At 39.3% G+C, this 22,356-nt stretch overlaps 6 protein-coding genes across 9 annotated transcripts; 4 read left to right on the forward strand and 2 right to left on the reverse strand.

Annotated features, from left to right (window-relative positions):
• Nucleotides 1-291: 291 nt before the first annotated feature.
• LOC124189792 (thymidylate kinase-like) lies at nt 292-1,737 on the forward strand. Of its 2 annotated transcripts, XM_046582264.1 has the most exons (8): nt 292-425; nt 568-664; nt 737-791; nt 863-880; nt 950-1,040; nt 1,109-1,199; nt 1,271-1,459; nt 1,513-1,737. In XM_046582264.1, exons 2-8 carry the CDS (start codon nt 593-595, stop codon nt 1,624-1,626), a joined length of 630 nt encoding a protein of 209 aa, XP_046438220.1. In that variant the 5' UTR covers nt 292-425; nt 568-592; the 3' UTR covers nt 1,627-1,737. The 2 variants fall into 2 exon arrangements, with proteins under 2 accessions (XP_046438220.1, XP_046438219.1); XM_046582263.1 differs by lacking the exon at nt 292-425 and having other exon boundaries at nt 432-664.
• A 1,120-nt stretch (nt 1,738-2,857) lies between these two features.
• On the reverse strand, nt 2,858-7,934 carry LOC124189791. Of its 2 annotated transcripts, XM_046582261.1 has the most exons (5): nt 7,835-7,934; nt 6,926-7,097; nt 6,261-6,433; nt 3,089-3,749; nt 2,858-3,008 (listed from the first exon to the last, which is right to left on the reverse strand). In XM_046582261.1, the coding sequence occupies exons 3-5, from the start codon at nt 6,410-6,412 to the stop codon at nt 2,979-2,981; spliced, it is 843 nt and encodes a 280-aa protein (XP_046438217.1). In that variant the 5' UTR covers nt 6,413-6,433; nt 6,926-7,097; nt 7,835-7,934; the 3' UTR covers nt 2,858-2,978. The 2 variants fall into 2 exon arrangements, with proteins under 2 accessions (XP_046438217.1, XP_046438216.1); XM_046582260.1 differs by lacking the exons at nt 6,926-7,097; nt 7,835-7,934 and having other exon boundaries at nt 6,261-6,918.
• LOC124189790 (putative ankyrin repeat protein RF_0381) lies at nt 4,443-6,215 on the forward strand. Its single transcript, XM_046582259.1, has one exon. The coding sequence runs from the start codon at nt 4,620-4,622 to the stop codon at nt 6,015-6,017; it is 1,398 nt and encodes a 465-aa protein (XP_046438215.1). The 5' UTR covers nt 4,443-4,619; the 3' UTR covers nt 6,018-6,215.
• A 1,016-nt stretch (nt 7,935-8,950) lies between the features above and the next one.
• Nucleotides 8,951-10,432, forward strand: LOC124189920 (putative ankyrin repeat protein RF_0381). Its single transcript, XM_046582435.1, has one exon. The coding sequence runs from the start codon at nt 8,951-8,953 to the stop codon at nt 10,430-10,432; it is 1,482 nt and encodes a 493-aa protein (XP_046438391.1).
• A 3,308-nt stretch (nt 10,433-13,740) lies between these two features.
• On the forward strand, nt 13,741-15,698 carry LOC124190017 (putative ankyrin repeat protein RF_0381). Of its 2 annotated transcripts, none has more exons than XM_046582532.1 (2): nt 13,741-13,827; nt 14,079-15,697. In XM_046582532.1, exon 2 carries the CDS (start codon nt 14,097-14,099, stop codon nt 15,291-15,293), a length of 1,197 nt encoding a protein of 398 aa, XP_046438488.1. In that variant the 5' UTR covers nt 13,741-13,827; nt 14,079-14,096; the 3' UTR covers nt 15,294-15,697. The 2 variants fall into 2 exon arrangements, with proteins under 2 accessions (XP_046438488.1, XP_046438487.1); XM_046582531.1 differs by having other exon boundaries at nt 13,760-13,827; nt 13,884-15,698.
• Nucleotides 15,699-18,089: 2,391 nt separating this feature from the next.
• Nucleotides 18,090-20,060, reverse strand: LOC124190016 (UDP-glycosyltransferase UGT5-like). The gene is made up of 3 exons (XM_046582530.1): nt 19,068-20,060; nt 18,518-18,978; nt 18,090-18,434 (listed from the first exon to the last, which is right to left on the reverse strand). The coding sequence occupies exons 1-3, from the start codon at nt 19,944-19,946 to the stop codon at nt 18,143-18,145; spliced, it is 1,632 nt and encodes a 543-aa protein (XP_046438486.1). The 5' UTR covers nt 19,947-20,060; the 3' UTR covers nt 18,090-18,142.
• Between the last annotated feature and the right edge of the window lie 2,296 nt (nt 20,061-22,356).

A 22,356-nucleotide genomic window follows, 5' to 3' on the forward strand; every position in this document is an offset into this window, starting at 1 on the left:
GTCTTGCACAAGATGATCATAATTTCCTAATTGTTTAACTCTAAGAAAAAAAACGTATAAGACATTAATGAAATAAACAACTTTCCTATCTCACTGAGAGGAACAACGCCATCTGTTGGTCTGGGTTGGGTTGGGTTGGGTTGGGTTGGGTTGGGTCAGGAAACAGGTCTTTGGCGATAGAATCCCTATCGGGAAATTTTTTTGACCCATGGGTCGGCCCGGGCCGAGTCCAATTTGCTCTGTTGGCCCAACCCGCTCCAACCCGCGGAAGAAGAAAAACCCATCTAAAAAACCTATTTAAAAAAAAAACGCTAAAAAACGTTCGGGCCACAGCCCTAGCTGGAACCCGATAAAAAATGTCATTGCTAATTGGTATTCATCGGCAGAGATCTGGCAACACGGTTCTGTCATGTTCGTCTCGTCTGGTAAGTTTTCGAAAGTGACAAGTTCTTGTTCTTGTTATTCTTTCCTGGGAAGTGTCAAATCAGCAGATTTTACTGCTTAACTTAACTGTTACGCAGTTTAATTATTCCAGCCATCGACAATTTATTTTCATGCTTATTTTAGAGGTATACACTAATATTACAATAAAATGATAAAAAGAGGCGCACTCATCGTACTAGAAGGATGTGATCGGTCAGGAAAAACTACTCAATGTCAAAAGGTAAAACATTTGTATTAATAAACATCTTAAAATCAAATAAACAAAGTGCATTTGTTGAATAAATACCACAAGGCAATCAGGTGGTTACAAGAAAGCAACAAAGAAGCTCATCTAATGAGATTTCCAGGTAGCGAAATGTTTAATATTTTAATGTTGATATACTTCTTTAAATGATCTCAAAATCCTCTCAAATTTCAGATCGATCAACTATCATTGGTAAATCTCTACCACAATTTCAACCTAATTAACATATAGATTGAAAGTATTCTTTTTACATCCTTACAGGGAGTCTTATCAATAAATACTTGGAATGCAGCACAGAATTAGATGATCATGCAATCCATTTGCTCTTTTCAGCCAATCGATGGGAACTGTTGTACGTCTTTTTTAGTTTTCCTTTTTAAATTTTTCTATGCATTTAAGGTAAAATATTTCTACACACAGGCTAGACATTAAAAATTTATTGCAGAAAGGCACAAATGTTATCGTGGATCGTTACTCATATTCAGGAATTGCCTTCTCTGCCGCAAAACCTGTATATATAACAAGGATTTTCAGCTAAAATTATTCTTGTAAAACTCTAACTTGCCTAATACTTTGTTATAGAACATGGACTTAAGGTGGTGCCAACAATCAGACAGTGGTTTGTTGAAACCTGATCTGGTAATATTTCTTGATATTGATCCCGTTGAGGCACAAACTAGGGGACAGTATGGATCTGAACGCTACGAAAATCTCGAGATGCAGAAAGTTGTCCGATCAAACTATCTGAAGCTTCAAGATGAATCATGGAGGGTAATGCCATAATAAAATATTCTAGAATACTCCTTATAATGTTTTATTTTCAGGTTGTAGATGCCAGCAGATCTATGGAAGAAGTCGGGCGTGATGTCTGTCGATTGGTTCAGGAAGCATTAGTCAATATAACACCCGATTCCGCATTGAAGCAACTGTGGATTTAATTTGTGTCAAATAATTTTGAAGTTTATTCACTTGTGTAACGAAGAAAGCCCTTAGTGTATTTCGGATCCATTAATTTTATAATTAAAATAAATTGTTAGTCATATTTTGAAGGAGCTGTATCCTGTATTTTAGTGCGATCGACGCTTTCATGAAATAGTAGAGAATATTGTAGTTTACGTTCCTTGCAGAAAAGGTTGAAAAATCGTTTTTTTTTTTCTGCTCTGACCGTAGAGTAGAGTGAGTAGTTACGTATTTCTACCCAACAGTAATTTCTTGCACATTTTCCCCTCTCCAGCCAGTTTCATTCATTTCTCATGTACTGACTAAATCTGAAATTCAAGTTCTCCTGTATAAATCCGGAACAAGCTTGAAAACCAAACGTTACAGGGAGGGAATGATGAATCAAATGGGTGTGTTTGGTTATGAGGGTGGAAGCGCGGAGCCCGTTATTATATCCTTAGAGTGCCAAACACACAGCGACCAAAGTTGTCGGACAAAGTAGAGAGGCGTTGCTGGGCTCACGGGAGACGAGATTGGACGTTTGCGTGCCGATGAATGGCCTCCGTGTTGAGTAAGGGTTATGGGCTATACATAGACGGACGCAGACGACAATATCGAGAAATGCGCCCAGTATATGCACTGTATATACCTTAAAATCCGGCTAAAATCAGCCAGACCCCAATCAGCATGACCGCTGGTGTCCATCGTCTGTCATTCGAAGGGCCTAGATCTGCTGTCCAGAATTCCGTCCTATACAACAACGACAAGAGAGAAACATCACAACAACTTTGGTCGGCTACATCATTTTCTCCGAGTTAATTCCCCCCCCCCTAAAAAAAACTCGATTTTCTTCCTCTAAAACAAAAATTTCAATTAAATTTTTCACGCCCAATATATATATAGAGCGATAATAATCAGACCTATTAAATTCTGTTTCTTTTTAGTGTTTGACATAGAATGCGATTAGAAAGACGAGATAAGATTATACATAACAATATTAAATATTATTTTATCAAAATGAGCGCCTCAGCTTCTTTTTCTGTTCATTTTTCAAAAGCTGCTGCATATTATTTCTAGGCCGTTACGTGCCGTTTCATGTGTACGGCAAGACAAGGGGCAAGATGGTCGAATCTGGAGAATGCCCGTTCGCAGAGGCGGCACTGGAAGGGCCGGTCGCCGGTGTGGTTGCGGTAGTGGCGGGTGAGCTCGTCGGAGCGGGCGAATTTCCATCCGCATCCCTTCCAGGAGCACTGGTACGGCTTCTCGCCCGTGTGCGTCCGCAGGTGGGCCTTCAGGTGCGACGACTTCGTGTACGTCTTGGCGCATCCGTCAAACGAGCACAAATGAGTCGTCACTTTCTTCCGGCCTCATCGCTTCTGCCCTGCGCGAATGTTTCGCGTACAATGTTCAAAATTAAACAGAAAAAAAAACGCGGGAGAAATTTGAAATTCAAATATTTACCGCGTTTGGCTTTGACGGAAAACCGGCCTGTTGGCCGGCATCAGAGGTTGCTGTTGCTGTTGCGGAGTGGGTTATAGATGGATGAGATGCGGATGATGATGATGCTGATTCAATTGGAGTTGATTGTGATGATGAGTGGCGGAGTTGAGCGTCTCCAGAGGAGCAACGACCCGGGGCGAAGAGGGTGGCGTCGAGACGGACACCCTCCCGCCTGGTCCCTGGTGGCGGTGGTGATGAGCAAACGGCGAGTGATGGACGGAGAACCTGCCGGCCGCCAGATGATGAGCCGGCCCGCCTTGATGCTGATGATGCAAACTGTTGGCGTGACGGGCCAGCGGGACGGCCACCGATCGGTGGTAGTGGTGATAAGCCGACGGATGGTGAGGAAGGTGGCCGAATCCGGCGTAACTCCCGTTGTTGTTGCTGTTGCCGTTCGGCGACGGTGACGGACTGCTGATCGACGCGCTGCCACCCGTCTTGTTGCCGTGAATCAAATGGTGATGATTTGAATTTCCCGTCGGCTGCCCATAAATCCCGGCCGACCTCTGATAGCCTCCGCCGCCATCGGTCGCCGACAGGTTCTGCTGGTGATGGAACGACGGAGAGGCCGCCGGATAGTATAGCCCGGATGATGATGATGATGATGCTGGACTGACGGATGCTGGACGTGATGATATTGCAGATCATTATTGCCGAAATAGGACGACGACGATATAAATATTCTGCAGCATTTCTTAAACTTATTCGACCGGATTCAAACATGGGAATCAAGCGTGGCCGTTGTGGCCTGTAGCAGTAAGCTACTATAATCACACGATTGACCAAGAAACATTCAAGAACAATTTCAGCTACATACCCATTTAAGGCTATGATCGACTTCCAGAGATGGTACAAACCGGATTTACGGAAACGGAACGAAAGAAGGCCCATCACTTCTAGCTGTCTTATTACTGATGAGATCCACTCCCTCTTCTTATTCTAATGGTCTCATCAAGGGCACTGACGCAACTGTACTAGCTAGTGCAAAGAATTCATCAGATAGTGATCACGTCAACGCGATCTCCATTTCAAGACAGAAATTTTCAGAAATGGTCCCAGTTGGGAACGCTACTTACACTTAAACGAAATTAAGGAGAAAAAAAATTAACGTTAACACGTCACTCTATACAGTCAATAATAAAAATCGTAATGATGACGCTCCGTAAATGCCCATTTTGTTAAACAACTTTTTTCCCTGAATCTCCTTAGTCTCTCCTTGAATCGCATTAGTGTTGGCTCAGGCCAAAACGTTGGTTACTGCCTTTCTTGTTTACTCTTTTCATCTAGAACTTTCAGAATTGCTCCAGTTCTTTCTAGTAAGGTTGCGTCTATTCTGTTCTTGTTGTGTTCATATTCTCTTTCTGTTATTGCACCGATTTACTGAAAGTGTTATAGTAGCGATTACTCTTAGTGTCGGACTTACTCTTCGAGTTTTTGTGCAGTCATAAAACCGTCGCGACAATTTGATAAAAAGGTGAAACTGTCCAACTTAATGGCGGAGCTACATTCAAGCATGGATGAAATCAACGACATGTTACGCCAAGGTGTCAATATCAATTGCGTAAATAAAGAAGGGTTGACGCCACTTCTCCAACTGACAAAGAGAGGCCATTCCAGGAAAGATTTGATGGATGCGATCCGACTCTTGTTGAATCAAGAAGGAATAGACGTGAATTGCAAGGATCAAGAAGGATGGAATGCCCTGTTTTATTTGTGTCGGCTCTGTCACCAGAACAACCTCGTTGATATCGTCAGATTGTTAATACAACACGGAATCGACGTTACCTGGAAGAATGAATTTGGCCAAAATGCTTTGTTAGTTTTGTGCATGCATTATCCAAATGAGAACTTGATAGATATTGCTAGCCTTTTGATTGACAACGCCATCGATGTTAACTGTAGAAATCAAGTCGGATGGAATGCTCTCCATGGCTTGTGTAAAAATTACAAGAATAATAACTTAATTGATATTGTTCGACTCCTGATTGAGGCCGGAATCGATATCAATTGTAAAAACGAGGAAGGGTGGAATGCTTTACATTGCTTGTGTAAAAATTACAAGAATGTTAACTTAATTGATATTGTTCGACTTCTGATTGCGGCTGGCATTGATATCAACTGCTCCAACAACGGCGGATGGAACGCCCTCCATATTTTGTGTGGGAATTATGAGGAAGAAAATCTGATTGGCGTGGTTCAGCTATTCATCGACAATGGGATCGACGTCAACTGTAGAACCGAAGACGGGTGGAATGCCCTACATAGCTTGTGTAAAACATGTAAGAATCTTAACTTTATTAACGTTGTTCGAATTTTGATTGAGGCTGGCATTGATATCAACTGCTCCAACAACGGCGGATGGAACGCCCTCCAAATTCTATGTGGAAATTACGCAGAAGAAAATCTGATTAACGCCGTTCAGCTTTTCATCGACAATGGGATCGACGTCAAATGCAGAACCAAAGACGGATGGAATGCTCTCCATGGCTTGTGTAAAAATTACAAGAATATTAACATCATTGACTTAATTCGGCTTCTGATTGAGGCTGGAATTGATATCAACTGCAGAAACCAACGCGGATGGAACGCCCTCCATATTTTGTGCGCAAATTACGCGGAAGAAAATCTGACTGACGTAGTTCTGTTTTTTATCGACAACGGAATCAAAATCAACGGAAAAATCTACGGACATAGCGGCTGGAATGCTCTTCATATTCTGTGTAGGTACAATTCAAGCATCAAACTGATCGACACACTGCGACTGTTGATTCGAGCTGGGATTGACGTGAATTGCCAGTCAAAAGCATCTAGTCCTCAATTACTTATTCGACAAAATTACAAACAAGAAAACATGGAAGAAATTATTGCGCTTCTTAACAGTAGAAGTTAACCTATGTAAAATCATATTGTTTGAGCGCGTTTGTTAAATCTGCAGTCTAAAGAACATTTGCGATTCCAACCGGAAAAGCAATTCATTCTTTTGTCAAGAGAAATCCCTTTGTTAGTTCTTGCATAATGTAATCCCGCTATTAATGCAGAAAACTTTTAAGAATTGCTTTGAGAATTAAACAGAATACAGAATATTAAACCAACCAAATAAATGCGAAACGTTAAAATCAATTCATTAACATACTCATATAATTTGTTGATGTGATGTGTCGTCTCCGTGACAGCAGTCCCATTATAATAACTTCGGTAATAGTCGTGGAAGAGGATGTTTCCACTGGAATAGCTGGCTGCCGTCGCTTCGATCGGTCCTTGAAGTTCAGACAGCAGAGAAAACATCCGTGCCCTGGAACTCTTGCACTATATTCAAATCTTGCATGTCAATCTGTCATTTTCATTGTTGATTACCAGGACAACGAAGGAGCAGGGAATGGTGCTATATAGCCTACCGGGATGTAACGATACAGGGACATCCGCATACGGAGGTTATCAGTAAAGCACGTTCCGGTGAGAAATAATTTTTTTCTGACTAATTTGTAAACCTTATGGGACTGAAACAGAGTTTTGGATCTGTAGTTTTGCCTGCCAGCTTTTTAGGGCTTTAACGACACACAAGATAACGACTTTAACTCAAATTAAATTAGACAAACAACGTGTCGACCGATAGACGCACACGGCTTGGAGTTGCCAACTACAGTGACAGATGCATACGCGTGGGTTGAAACTAAATAGGTTGTTTTTTTGTTAGTTTTTAACATTGCAAAAGGAATGCAAATAAGTGCAAAACTATCAATCAAAATCGAGATATTCTAATACTCGAACTTTCCTTGTATATAAGAACGGATAACCCACGACGGATTCAACAGCCGTAGGAGAAAGCTAGGTGATCCTTTTCTTGGCAGCTACGATGGTCAATGAAGGGGATACTCGGATTATTGGGACTTCGGCTGGATCATATGCAGAACGGAGATGTCTTTGATGTGATGATTCATCGCTCCATCGATGATTACATGGTAATCAAATCCTGAATATTTGGAGAGAAAAATATATTGAAATTAATGAATAACAAAGGGCCGAATGCGGATGGTATCAACCTTCCTCTCTTCAGTAGCTGAAGAATTGTTATTGAAGTCCACAATTTATTTTTTTGTTAAAGACTTATACTGTTACTACACTTTATGTCTAGTAAAAAAAAATTTGAGAACACTTTGCTCATTTCTAAAAACTTCTCCTTTTCACAATTAAAGTTTATTCAGTGGAATGGTTCCATTCACTTTTCAGGCCACACATGAGCTAAAAATAATTATTGAACCAATGTTAGTTCAAGTTTGATATAAGTTGGCACTGGTAAAAAAATTGATATTTCTGTTTCCTTTTTATTACAGCATTATTATCATACTTTTACTTTTAAACTTATATGAAATAAAAAGTTAAATTTATGGCATATAATCACTATAATAAACAACATTTTGCAAAACACCTGCAATGCAGAATTTCTAAATTTGTGTGACACCATAATGGGAACTTTCCAATAACTAGTGTTTTCTTTTATTGTCAATCAATCTGAACAGGAAGATTTTTTGCAGTAAGTGCAGAAGGTTCAAGGTTGACTATGAAAGTTCAGATTGTAACTTCTCTCTACAAAATATGAAAATGGGTTTACATGCACCAAATTGCTTACAAAATACAGGTAATTTGCCAGTAAATACAAAAACAAATAATGAGAAACCATGGGTTTTACATTTTATACTTTAAACTTACTTGTGAATTATTTCCGATAATTTCATCAACTTTGTTTTTGTTTATGAAGACAAGAACCACAAGAAAAAAGGCAGTCGACGGATGACAACGGTGACATCTATTTTTGAATGAACCAACTATCGTCTACGATTTCAAATTCAAAATTTTCAAATTTTATGAACGTAGGCTACGTACGTACACTCAGAAATTTAAAAAAGGCTAGATTCCCGAACACCTTTTCACGCTTTACGATAGCTCCATCGCATACTTCCGGTATATTTTTTAAATTGTGAAAAAATTTCCAAAGTATTGTTGAGATTACATTAAATGAGTCATGAGACTAACTTCACTTGAGTGTGAAAAATGAATCATACTTCGACGAAAATGGAAAATACAGTGAACACATATGGTTAACACACTTTTATGGTTATTCACATATGGTTATTCACATATGGTTAACAATCCACTTGTTATTTTTCAACAAATATTGCGTAGTGAGAAGTTGTAAATGCAGCAACTAGCCCATAAAAAGATAACGTGCAAAACGGATAGTAACCAGTAGGCCTAACCGTCAACAGTACAGGAACAAGTACAGGAAGCGATTTCCGTTTAAAAACAAGAAAGAAATTTTCATAGAAGGTCCCAGTTGGGAAAACCACTTCCAATTAAACCAAAATTGAGAAGACAACTGCGATATACACACCCGACGCGCATCAGTCACAAAACTTTACCATAATAAAAAAGTAAAAAATAAACAATCGTAATGGTAACGTTCAAATAAGTGAATTCCACTTAATTGTTCAAGGCTGTTCTCTGAATCACTTAGTCTTTCCTTGAATAACCTTGGCTTAAGCCGCACAAATGATGGTTACTGCCTTTCTTGTTTACTCTTTTCAGCCAAAACTTTCAAAATTGATCCATAGTTCTTTTTGTAAGGTTGCATCTATTTTGCTCTTGTCGTTTTTAATTCTCCGTAATTCTCTTTCTCTCATTGCGTCACATACTGTAAGTGTTGTATAGTGGCGATTGCGCTTAGTGTCGCACTCTTCGCCGAGTTTTTGTGCAATCATACAAAGGTCGTGACAATTTGATAAAAAGGTGAAACTGTCCAACTTAATGGTGGAGCTACATTCAAGCATGGAGAAAATCAACAACATGTTACGCCAAGGTGTCGATATCAACTGCGTAAATAAAGAAGGGTTGACGCCACTTCTCCAACTGATAAAGAATGGCCATTCCAGGAAAGATTTGATGGAAGTTATTCGAATCTTGTTGTATCAAGAAAGAATAGACGTGAATTGTAAGGATCAAGAAGGATGGAATGCCCTGTTTTATGTGTGTCGGCTCTATCACCAGAAGAACCTGGTCGACATCGTCAGATTGTTGATACATCACGGAATCGACGTTACCTGGAAAAATCAATTACGCCAAAATGCCTTATTGATACTGTGCCTGCATTACCCACAAGAAAACTTGATAGATATTGTCCGTCTTTTAATTGACAACGGCATTGATATTCACTGGCAGGACAAGGACGAATGGAATGCCCTAATGTTTTTATGCACCAATTATTCCGGTGATAATTTGATTGATTTAGTTCGACTCCTTATTGGAAAAGGAATCGATGTTAACTGCAGAACACAAGTAGGATGGAATGCCCTACATTGCTTGTGTAAAAATTACCAGAATAATAACTTAATTGGTATTGTTCGACTCCTGATTGAGGCCGGAATCGATATCAACAGCAGAAACAATGACGGCTGGAATGCTCAACATTGCTTATGTAAAAACTACAAGAATGTTAACTTAATTGAAATTGCTCGAATTTTGATTAGAAACGAAATCGATGTTAACTGCAGAACCCAAGACGGATGGAACGCCCTCCATATTTTATGTGGAAGTTACACAGGAAAAAATCTGATTAACGTAGTTCAACTTTTTATCGACAATAGGATCGACGTCAATTGCAGAACAAAAGACGGGTGGAATGCTTTACATAGCTTGTGTAAAAGATATAAGAATATTAACTTAATCGATGTTGTCAGACTTTTGATTAAGGCCAGAATTGATATCAACTGCGTCAATCACGACGGATGGAACGCCCTCCAAATTCTATGTGGAAATTACGAAGAAGAAAATCTGATTAACGTAGTTCAGCTTTTCATCGACAATGGGATCGACGTCAAATGCAGAACCAAAGACGGATGGAATGCTCTTCATGGCTTGTGTAAAAATTACAAGAATATTAACATCATTGATTTAATTCGGCTTCTGATTAAGGCTGGAATTGATATCAACTGCAGAAACCAACGCGGATGGAACGCCCTCCATATTTTGTGTGCAAATTACGCGAAAGAAAATCTGACTGACGTAGTTCAGTTTTTTATCGACAACGGAAAAATCTACGGACATAGCGGCTGGAATGCTCTTCTTATTCTGTGTAGGTACAATTCAAGCATCAAACTTATCGACACACTGCGACTGTTGATTCGAGCTGGGATTGACGTGAATTGCCAGTCAAAAGCACCCAGTCCTCAATTTCTTATTCGACAAAATTACAAACAAGAAAACATGGAAGAAATTATTGCGCTTCTTAACAAAAGGAGTTTACCGATGTAAAATCATATTGTTTGAGCGCGTTTGTTAAATCTGCAGTCTAAAGTACATTTGCGGTTCCAACCGGAAAACAATTAATTCTTTTGTCAAGAGAAAAATCCCTTTGTTATTTCTTGCATAATGTAATCCCGCTATTAATGCAGAGAACTTTTAAGCATCGCTTTGAGAATCAGATAGAATATTAAGAAGAATATTAAACCAACCAAACAAATGCGAAACGTTTAAATCAATTCATTAACAATCCCACTATTTTATGGATGATCCGTATGCGATGTCAGCGTGACGGTATAATAAGTCCCTTTATGTTCTCTTAACTTCGGTCTGTCATAAGTCGTGGGAGCGGACCCGGTTTCTGGAACATCTAGCTTCCGTCACTTCTATGTTTGTACTTGAATTCCCTCAGGGACAGCAGAGGAAAACATCCTTAGCCTGGAACTCTTGCACTAAACTTGAATCCTATCAATCTGTCGTTTTCATTATAGAGTATTGCCGTATTGGGGTAAAGAAAGTGCAGGGAGGAGTGCGGAGTATACCAGAACGTAACGAAACAGGGGACATCCGCATGCTCATCTTTTGCGCATGTTAATTTAGAACAGGGGACAGAGGAAAGGGAATACTACAAGTAATAACAGTTTAGCCAAGTGCTGTTGGCGGTGCTGTACGCTCAAACGCTGAATCAAGGCTAAGCAATGCACTACAATTCAGAAATATAGAAAATCCCCGAATTATTGCACCTACCATTTTGAGGTAAATGTATTCGCGGCTAATCAGCAACAACCCATTTGCCCCATGCGACACATTGGGCTAACACTAGGTAACACTTAATTTGTAGTTGGAAAACGAGCAGATATACTTTAGTAGTTTTATTCTTTTATTTGCGACTTAAAAAGATCAATAAATTTTGTACAAATGTTTGCATTTGAAACGCCAAGAAGGGAATGCTTTGCCCACTGAAAAATGTGCTTATTAACAGTACCCCTTATGGTAAAAAAAAATAATTAAATTTATATTTCCACAGCGCAAATTATTAAAACAATAAAACCATAAAAAAAATTTTAATTAAACAAATGTTTCGCATGAGGAAGGATTTGAAGAAAAAAAAATTTAATTTGGGAATTAGATGAGACTCGATGGACAAGCTAACGCATTCCATTATTTACACAAGAGAAAAGAAAATACTAGGAAAGGATTTACAAGATGAAATCAATTCGATTTATTTCCTTGTTGTGAGACAAAAGGAAAAAAAAAAAAAAACTCGAGGCTAGATTCACTAAGACTCGTGTCGATTTTAGAATTACTACGCCTCATCCTGGAAAAACCAGTTCAGGAACAATTAACCTCGCAATTAACTCAACTCAGGCAGACGCTTTAATCCCTGGTTCCTTTAATCCAATACCGGACCATTGACCCCTTCATGCGGAAGATTAAATTCTTACGTAAAAGCAAAACAGATGAAAGGCAGGAGGTTCAATGTGTTCTGGCGACGACCATCGGCAAATTTTAAAAGGCTAACGGCTAGACATGTAGTAATTTAAAATAGAAGAAAAAAGAAAAAGACAGAAAACCGCACCAGGTGCTAAGAAATGAAGAAATCAAACTAATTGACTGAACGAACTGACATAACGGAACGAAAGAAGGTGATCCCACCCCGCAACATCATCTTAAATGTCTTTCCTAATGACATCCACTCCCTCTTTAATGCAGTGCAAATAAAAACATTCCAATGGTCTCAATACTGTATATAACTAACTTAAAAGCATATATGAATGCTGGCTTACCCTAATCTTCAACATTCTTTTGGCATTTTATGAGCGCATCGTTTGCTGTTTATCTGCAGAATCGAGTTCGCGGTTGCTGGCTATCCAGGAAAAGAAGCCAGTGTTCTTCTGGGAAGCATCTCCCGAGGCCACAATCTAAATTAAAAACAGAAGGAGTTAAGAATACGACTTTAGTAGTAAATGACAAACTGTCCACATGTTTGTCAAACACAAATTTAGCCCCGCCCACATAAAACTCGATTAACTGTCGTCGCCAACACATTCATAATCTTATTCCGAAAGAATTAAAATAATTTGTCTAACTTATAGCGCGAAAACCATCCAGTAATGGACTGATGGGACATAAAGTCCCATGGACCACTGGTGCGGGCCAATGAGCCCTGAAAATCATGTCGACATTATCAAGATATTAAGATATAAAATAATTTACATGGTGTGTGAAAGCCATACCGGTAATGTACATGACTGAACATGAATGGAGCAGAATGAAGCAGATCATTCAGAGGACCAGTGGAACACACTATACACACATGTTCGGCTTAATGAGGTGCACAATTCAGTGGAACCTGGAAATTGTAACTGAAAAGTGTAGTAACAATACTGGTAGAGGAATAACTCACTTGGTAGGTAGGAGATGAGGAAAGACGAGAAGTGATGGAATGAGGAGTGGGTTGAAGAGTAGAGGTGCACTTTCCAGAGTTAGGTCAACAGCAGTAATTAACATACCCCAATAGCATATGGTACAAATCTTCACCTATAAAGCAAAAAAAGGGTAAACAAATACAATCATCCACTATTTTACGGCTATTTTTTTTTAAGAAATTCAACCTAAGAGCAAATATGCAAGACCTTTTCGATGCACTCCAGTAGAACGTGTTATTTAAAAACAATCTGAATGCACGTGTAAAATCTAATCAAGCATCACTTTATAGTTCTTACTTACATTGGGCAAATGTCCTACTTATTGTAGTTACTACTCACATTTTGCAACCATCTTGGTGTACCTATTAGCCTCCCCACTTTGCCATTTTCCAGCCCCACTTTTGACAGCGTCCGAGTAAGGACAGAGGCAGAGTGATAGACTTACTTCCGAAATATTGTGAGAAACCATGCGTTATTACATTGAAAACCTGTTGAAAAAAACAACAATAACAAGATTACAACTTTTACAAGAAAAAACAGTGCAGTCGACGGAAGAAATGAAGTAATAAGGCTATTAGATTCGCGAACATATTTTCACGTTTTACGTCAGGTTCATCGCATACTTCCGGTATTTTTTGTTAAGTTTGCGCAAATCTACAAAGTTTTATTGTTGAGATGACATGAGTCATGAGAAGAACTTCACTTGAGTGTGAAAAATGATTCATATTTCGACGAAAAGGAAAATACAGTGAACACATATGGTAATCACTTGTTAATTTTCAACAAATATTGCGTAGTGAGAAGTTGTAAATGCAGCAACTAGCCCATAAAAAGATAACGTGCAAACCGGATAGTGACCACGTCAACAGTACAGGATGCGATACCCGTTTAAAGACAGAAATTTTCATGTAAAAGGTCCCAGTTGGGAAAAAAACTTCCATTGAAACGAATATCGAGGAGACAACTGTCACACATCAGGTAAAAATTCAAATTAAGCATAATACAAAAAAAGCATTATTTAACATTTGTAATAGCTAGTGACGCAAAACACGCAACATAAGGGAATTCTACGTTTTGTTCAACTTTGTTAAGAATTGATCCAGAGTTATTTTTAGTTAGGTTGTATCTAGCTAATCTGCTCTTGTCGTGTTTAATCTCTTTCTCTCATTGCGTCATATGTGTAAGAGTTGTAATGGCGATTACGCTTAATGTCCGACGATTTGATTAAGGTTCAACTGTTCAAGTTAATGGCGGAGCCACTTTCAAGTATGGATGAAATCAACGACGTGTTACGCCAAGGTGTCGATATCAATTGCGTAAATGAAGAAGGGTTGACGCCACTTCTCCAACTGACAAAGAGAGGCCATTCAAGGAAAGATTTGATGGATGCGATCCGACTCTTGTTGAATCAAGAAGGAATAGACGTGAATTGCAAGGATCAAGAAGGGTGGAATGCCCTGTTTTATTTGTGTCGGCTCTATCACCAGAAGAACCTCGTCGACATAGTCAGGTTATTAATACAACACGGAATCGACGTTACCTGGAAAAATCAATTACGCCAAAATGCCTTATTGATACTGTGCCTGCATTACCCACAAGAGAACTTGATAGATATCGTCCGTCTTTTAATTGACAACGGCATTGATATTCACTGGCAGGACAAGGACGAATGGAATGCCCTAATCTTTTTATGCACCAATTATTCCGGTGAAAATTTGATTGATTTAGTTCAACTCCTTATTGGAAACGGAATCGATGTTAACTGCAGAACACAAGTCGGATGGAATGCCCTACATTGCTTGTGTAAAAATTACAGGAATAATAACTTAATTGGTATTGTTCGACTTTTGATTGAGGCCGGAATCGATATCAACTGCGTCAACCACGGCGGATGGAACGCCCTCCAAATTCTATGTGGAAATTACGCAGAAGAAAATCTGATTAACGCCGTTCAACTTTTTATCGATAATGGGATCGACGTCAATTGCAGAACCAAAGACGGATGGAATGCTCTCCATGGCTTGTGTAAAAATTACAAGAATTTCAACATCATTGATTTAATTCGGCTTCTAATTGGGGCTGGAATTGATATCAACTGCAGAAACCAACGCGGATGGAACGCCCTCCATATTTTGTGCGCAAATTACGCGGAAGAAAATCTGACTGAAGTAGTTCAGTTTTTTATCGACAACGGAATCAAAATCAACGGAAAAATCTACGGACATAGCGGCTGGAATGCTCTTCATATTCTGTGTAGGCACAATTCAGGCATCAAACTGATCGACACACTGCGACTGTTGATTCGAGCTGGGATTGACGTGAATTGCCAGTCAAAAGCACCCAGTCCTCAATTACTTATTCGACAAAATTACAAACAAGAAAACATGGAAGAAATTATTGCGCTTCTTAACAAAAAAGTTAACCGATGTAAAATCTCATTTTAACAATTCTTTTAACCTGCAGTCTACACAATTTTGCCAACAGGAAAAAGAAAAAATCTCTTTTGTGTGCAAGAGAAAAAATCTTTCTTATTCCTTGCCTGTCATATCCCGCTATTAATGCATAGAATTGCTTTGAGTATGAAAATAGAATACAGAGTATAATCCAACAAAACAACTGTGAAAGGTTAAAATCAATTCATTAACATACCCATGTAATTTTATTGATGTCCGTATGCGATGTCACCGTGTGACGGTAAATCTCATTATGTTCACGTATTATTTCGGTAATAGTCTTGATTCCGGAAGCGGACCTGGCCTCTGGAACAGCTAGCTTCGGTCGCTTCCGTTGGTCCTTGAATTCCCTCAGGAACAGCAGAGAATCCTTGGCCTGGAAATTAAAATTTAATATATCAATTTTTCGTTTTCAAGTTGTTGTGTATTGGGACAAGGAAAGTTCAGGGAGTATACCGAGACGTAGCGGGTCAGGGAAATTTGCATGCACATCTTTTGCGCATGTTAATTTAGAACATTGGACAGAGGAAAGGGAATAAGTACTACAAGTAATTAACCGTTAAACCGCAAGTGCTGTCAGCGGTGCCTTACGCTCAACTCGCCAACGGCTCGCCAATAATATCTGGCATGATACGATTGAGCAAATACGAAACGAGAAATTCCCGGAAATTTCCCGAATTGTTTCACCATCTTCTGCCATTTCGAGTCAAATGAAGAATCGCGGCTAATCAGCGAAAACCAACTTGCCCCATATGACACACGACGACACATTGGATTGACACTATTTGCAAATATTTGAAGGGAATGTCTCAATTTCCTGAGTTATCAATGAACAGTTATAACGGGGCTTGTTTTAGAACAATTTAGGCGGTTTGATTAAGTAAATAGCCCGTAAATAGCAGAAATAATCGAAAAAAGACCAACGGGGACAGAATGCTAATGAGGTCGAAAGCAATGCTCAGCTATGCTACCAACTATGAACCCCCAAAATTAAAGTACACACAACAAGCACACTCCACCGATGTAAGAGTCGTTTTCTAATTTTCTCATTCTTTCATTCTACATTTGAAAACGCTATCTTAATAATAAACTTGATATGGCCATTATTTTACTACTTTCTAGATGGCAAATGAGCAGATATGGAGAGTTAAAAAATCAACCTATCAATAGCCGCTTGGTTTTAATACTCATAAAATAACAAGGCCTGACGTCTACATTTCCTTCATGCGGAAGACTAAGCAAAACACAGATGAAAGGCAGGAGGTTCAACGTGTTAATCTCGTGACGACCATCGACAAATTTTAAAATGCTAACGACTAGACAATAGACATGTAGTCGGTTTCTTCAAAGGAACGATAGAAAACAGCAACAGGTGATGTTAAAAAATAAAGAAGTCAAAATAACAGACCGAATTTTCGAATTTCTTTTGGGCAACACCTTAGCCATAATCTAAAATTTAAAAAAGAGGGCTTAAGAATATTACTTTAATAACATTACGACAATTTCCATCATGCTTGTAAACACAAATTAAGACCACATTACTCGATTAACTGGCATCGCCAACTATTTAAATTTAAATCAACATCAATCGAAAGAATAAATATTTATTCCCATAGCGTGAAATCCATCCGATGATGGACTGATGGGACATAACGATACACGTTCCGCTGGTGCGGGCCAATGAGCCCTCATAATCATGTCGACATTATCAAAATTTTAGGGGAAATTTTGGTTCAAAAGTTTTTAGGCGTAAAATTGCGATTTACCATATCCAGAGTCTTCCATCAATTCTTCAAACAGACTGCGTCTAGCCACCGGTTGATCTTCGATCACGAGTATTTCAGGAACAAAGTCCAACCACCAGACAACACCGATGAAGCGTCAGCACTGGCGTAAGTGTTGGCTGCCAATCTTGTGTCTACTCCTATTACGTCTTTTCAATAAAATAAAATTAGAAGAGAAAGAAATTTGCTCACACATTCGCCTGTTCAAACGTGAGCAACATCTTCACGCGATGGGTGAATAGGCCTAAGCCATAACGTATTTATCTACATGACTTAACATGAATGAAGCAGAATGACGAAGCACATCATTATTGAGAGAACCAGTGGGACATGTTATACAAACATTATTGGCTTATGAGCTGCATAATTTAGTGGCACCAGGAAATTGTTACTGAAAAGTGCAGTAACAATATTATAAGAGGAACTCACTTAGTAGGTAGGCCTATGGAGATGAGGAAAGACGAGAAGTGATGGAATGAGGAGTGGGTTGAAGAGTAGAGGTGCACTTCCCAGAGTTAGGACAACAGCAGTTTACGTAATACACCCCAATAGCATATGATACAAATCTTCACCTGTAAAGGCAGAAAAACGAACAAATACAATCATCCACTATTTTCATTTTCACCTAATAAGAGCAAATATGCAAGACCTTTTCGATGCATTCCAGTAGAACGTAGTACTAAAAATCAATCTGAATGCACATGTTAAGTCTATTCAAGCATCACTTTAGAGTTCTTACTTATTTTATACTTATTGTAGTTACAACTCACATTTTGCAACTATCTTCGTGTACCTAGCCTCCTTGTACTTGTGTACTTTGCCATTTTCCAGCCACACTTTTGACAGCAGCCGAATGTGGAGCATAGTGTGGACAGCGGCCATTGTTTTCATTCGTGTATTGTTTCCAATTTGCTGATTGAGTGGAAAATTTTTTAAATTACATTTTCATTTATTTTTATTTCTTCATATGTTTACAATTCAATCAACCTTTTTACATTGGGTGTTAGTTGTTAATACTTTATTTGTCATCAAAGTGATCAAACCAAATATCCAATTTCAATCATCTTTTTTGTGCAATCCAATCATCATATCTTTCCAACGGTATAATGCGGAGCAAAAAAGACAAAGACGGTAGATCACGTAGATCATGGAAAAAGTGAAAATAAAGAAAATGCACATCACATCTAGCAAGGCTCGTTGGGGTAGCATAAGATCCCTGGATGCATTCCGTAAATGTGGCGCGCCCTGGTGACGGATGACGTATTCTATCCAGTAAATGGCTCGGTCCATTGGTTTATCAATCTGGTCTTGCATCAGTGCAGACACATGCTGCATTCTCTTGGCATACCTTTACACACGGAAAACAGATTCGTAATATTTTTTAAATTCATTTGTGCCAAACGAAATAGCTCTGCTTAAATCGATACAAACCTCGGATTAGTCAGAATAGCTTGGATGGCATTGTAAAGTATTTCCTCGGTTAATTCGTCCCAGCACAGACGAATGGCGTACCCATCGTCTTCGGCTTTTTGGGCGTTGATCGGCTGGTCAGCCCAGACAGGCAAAAAGATGGCAGGAACACCGTTAAAGATGGTCTCCTGTTTACTGAGGAGTCCGCCATGCGAGATGAAAAGTCGAGCATTTCGATGGCTCAACAATTCCTTCTGCGGCAACCAAGAAATGGTTTTGACGTTGGACGGGATCAATTCTTCACTTTCTCCTAATTTGCTTTGGTCCTCCCATTTCCACACGACTCGTTGGGGCAGTCGGGCAAAAACGGACAAAAATAAACGACGGAAATCTTTCGGGAGACCGTCGCCTCTCAACATTGAGCCAAAACTGACTATGATGAATCCAGCGTCACCGGAACCGTCGAGAAACGAGACCAAGTCCTGTAAATGTACAAACAAGGAATATGTACGTTAGAGAAAGTAGTCAAGTGTAAACACAAAAAAAAGGAAAGGTGTGTTTGGCACATAACCTTAGGTAGTCTTTTGAGCTTGCCACCCAAGTGCAATCCACCGACTTCTACGACGGCCGATGAAGTTGGAAGCTGGAAATTAATGCTGAAATGTGTGTTGGTCATTAAAAGACTCAAGCGACGACTTTGAATGTCCAAGATGGGCGTTAAGTTGTGTTTGCCTAACACTCGTGACGCGACACGATCTATCGTGGGCAGGATGTGCCAATTGTAAATGAAGAGTCCACCCAAGCCGGTCACTACGTTGAACGTTCGCTGCCATAAATCCATCTTGTCTCTTGTTCCGGAAGGATTTGGGAAGTGATCCATGGCCAGTGGTGAGCCGATGGCGTACAGAAGCCACGGAGTGGGAGGAAAACAGTTCAGGTAAATAAATGGCACATCAAAGACTTCGGCCAACAGTAAAGTGCAATCGTTGGAAAACCCGTCGAGGATTATGAGATCGTATCGCTCCTTCGAGTTCATTAGCCAATGAAAAACGGGATCCTCATAGATGGCCTTGCAATATTTCTCAAGTGTGCCCGGCATTCTGAATAGGAGACGAAATGGGCTGTCACGATCGTTGAAGTCGATTTCATGTTGGCTGTTGAGCCTCACCAAATTCGGAGAAGTTAAAAGTCGCAAATTGGAGCTATTGGCTACAGTCGTCTGATTGCTTTTCATCACCCAACTCGATTTGTCGGATTTGTCTGATGGCAATAATCCGTTCCAGTAAGTCACAAAGTGGCCACGATCGGCCAGTTGAGCCACCAGCGGTTCAAATACATTGCTGTGGCTGGGCGTAGTGATGGGCGTTAGGACGAGAATATTGTGGGCCGCACCGGAGCAGATAATTGTTAACACAAGTAAAATACATTCGGCAATACCTGGGACGAACATTTTGTGTGTGTGTGTGTGTTTGTGTGTGTTCAGAAAAACTTTGATTGCGCTTATAGTTTCACCGTGGAGATCCTGCAAGCATCCACCACCACCGCCTGCTCAACAATGGCGATATCCAGGAATAAGACACTTTTATAGTAATGGCGATTCCCTTCTCGAAGGGAAACGCCATGACATCCCATTACAGGCATTCACTGAGCGACGTATAGAGGTATGCAAATGCATCCGAAATGCATATGAGTGAAAGTATAAGATAAGTGGACGAAAACTGGTCGTGGGCCCTCGAAACTATCGCTTTCACAGTGCAAAGTATAAGTAAAAAGTAAAAGCATATTACAGGTGTTGGTGCAGCTCGGCAGACAAGCCTACTTTTGGAATTAGTGTAACCCATAATATAATTAATATATATTACGTTTCGTCAAAGGCTCTATTTTGGAAAGGATTAGGCTAGCTACTATCAATATCAGGAGCACGTGTACACGAATAAAAAGGGTTAAGGTCGTATAGGAACTAAGCGAAAAGAATTTAGTATACGTCAAGAGGTCAAGTCCTAGACAGATTTCCAGACAACCAAAAATCACCTTGGGTATGTATTTGCATGGCCTTATTCAGAGACATATCCAATACCGCCTATAGGAAAAAGATAGGCCTACATATACTGATCAGTCCGTTGTTCTTTATATTCCGATAGCGATATATTCCCTGTACATCAGCTTTCTCGCTTATCTAATTAGTTGTGGTCGCCTATAAACGATTCGAGCTGAATTGGACTATAGTCCTACCCGGTCCTACCTCATTAAAAAATGAATGAGTTAGGGCTGAAGGTCTAAAAATATCGACTATAAAGTTTGAATGATAGCAAAGCTAATTAATCGGAAAGAGATTGGCTTATCCTTCGATACTGGTCGTTACAACTTATAAATATAAGAAGTGAAAGCTGCTAAAGTTTATAATGTTGATGGGGAGCTACTAAAATGTGTACTACCTATAGCGAACTTCTCGTTTTTCGAAAGTGAATTTACCAGCACATGTTATTCGTGCTAAAACTTGCCAATAACGCTTTCCAACTATAACATTTTGCGCGAGATAAACTGGCCCTGCAAAATTCTTTCACGTACCGGTTTCGACGCTCCTGTTGATTTTCAAATAGACCCAAATTGATAATTGCTGGTCCCCCGCTGGTCCCAAATGTTTTTAATGCTCTGGCTCTGGGCCAATTCCAAAATGAAGCGAAATACTATGTATATTATACCTGTTTTAGTTGGATTTCACCCTGTGCTGAATTTAGAAACTAATTCAAGTTACAAACTGGCTTTTTCTTTTTTTTTAAGATACCAGTAACTAAACAACAACAACAGTTTCCATGTTGTTCTACCGATATAGCTGCGCAAGCGATATTGATTTAACACACGTACCAATCTGCTTTATTACCTTTTCCGAAACCCTTTTTCGTCGATGAAACTTGTTATTCAAATGCACTAACACGACTGCAATTGTGTGCTGGGTTGCCCTAGTTAAAAATATATTCGTTTAGGAAACGAAACATAGTAGAGGGTATAACTTGTTTTGAACACCAGCACCCAAGAAAGATGTTGCGACAAATGAAATCAATTTCTCCGCAATTTCCCACTCGCCGCAGGTGACCAGTGACCTGCTGTGGTTATATATCCTTCATGCCATCCGACGTAATTCGAGATATTATTATTGCGAGCCCGAAGGGCGAAGCTAATAACCGCATACGCAGAAAAAAAAAACCCATGTCACTTTGTCTGTCTGTATGTCCCGCTCCATAGCTTGGATGTTTAACAACAGATTTCGGACTTTTTGGTCTTAAAAATTATACAAAAATTATGCGGTGCGACCAGAACAAAAATAATTTCATTTACTAAATTAGTTCTCCTGTAATTAATGAAAAACTGCTAAAATAATAGCTTAATGACTAGTGACATCTGGCGGTGGCGACTACAACTTTTTTACTTTAGGTCAAAATAAATCACCACCAGATATCCATAGCATAGCCGTGATGACGCAATCTTTGATGTCCCAACCATGACGCAACAACTAGATTTGCATTTATGTTTTACAGTTATTTGACTAAAAGATGGTTATTTTTAAATTCAATTATTGAACTTTATTTGGAAAAAAAGGAACATTTGAGTTGAGCAAACTAAACGAAAATAACTTGCAAGGATATTGAACTGTGACAGAAAAAATCCCAATTTTTAGACCAAAAAGTCTGCGAAGAAAAGTGTAAATTGTGAATAAGTCCGTCTTAACAATAGGCCCTGAATTTTTCATTTAAGACAGTTTTCAACTGGCTTACGACTATCCCTTCGCGGCGAGCTGATAAGCTTGCTTTTCTATCTTACTATTATTAAAACAGCAATATTGATTCTCTTATACATGAATT

This window comes from Daphnia pulex, chromosome 3 (assembly GCF_021134715.1).
Source record: "Daphnia pulex isolate KAP4 chromosome 3, ASM2113471v1".
NCBI lineage: Eukaryota > Metazoa > Arthropoda > Branchiopoda > Diplostraca > Daphniidae > Daphnia > Daphnia pulex.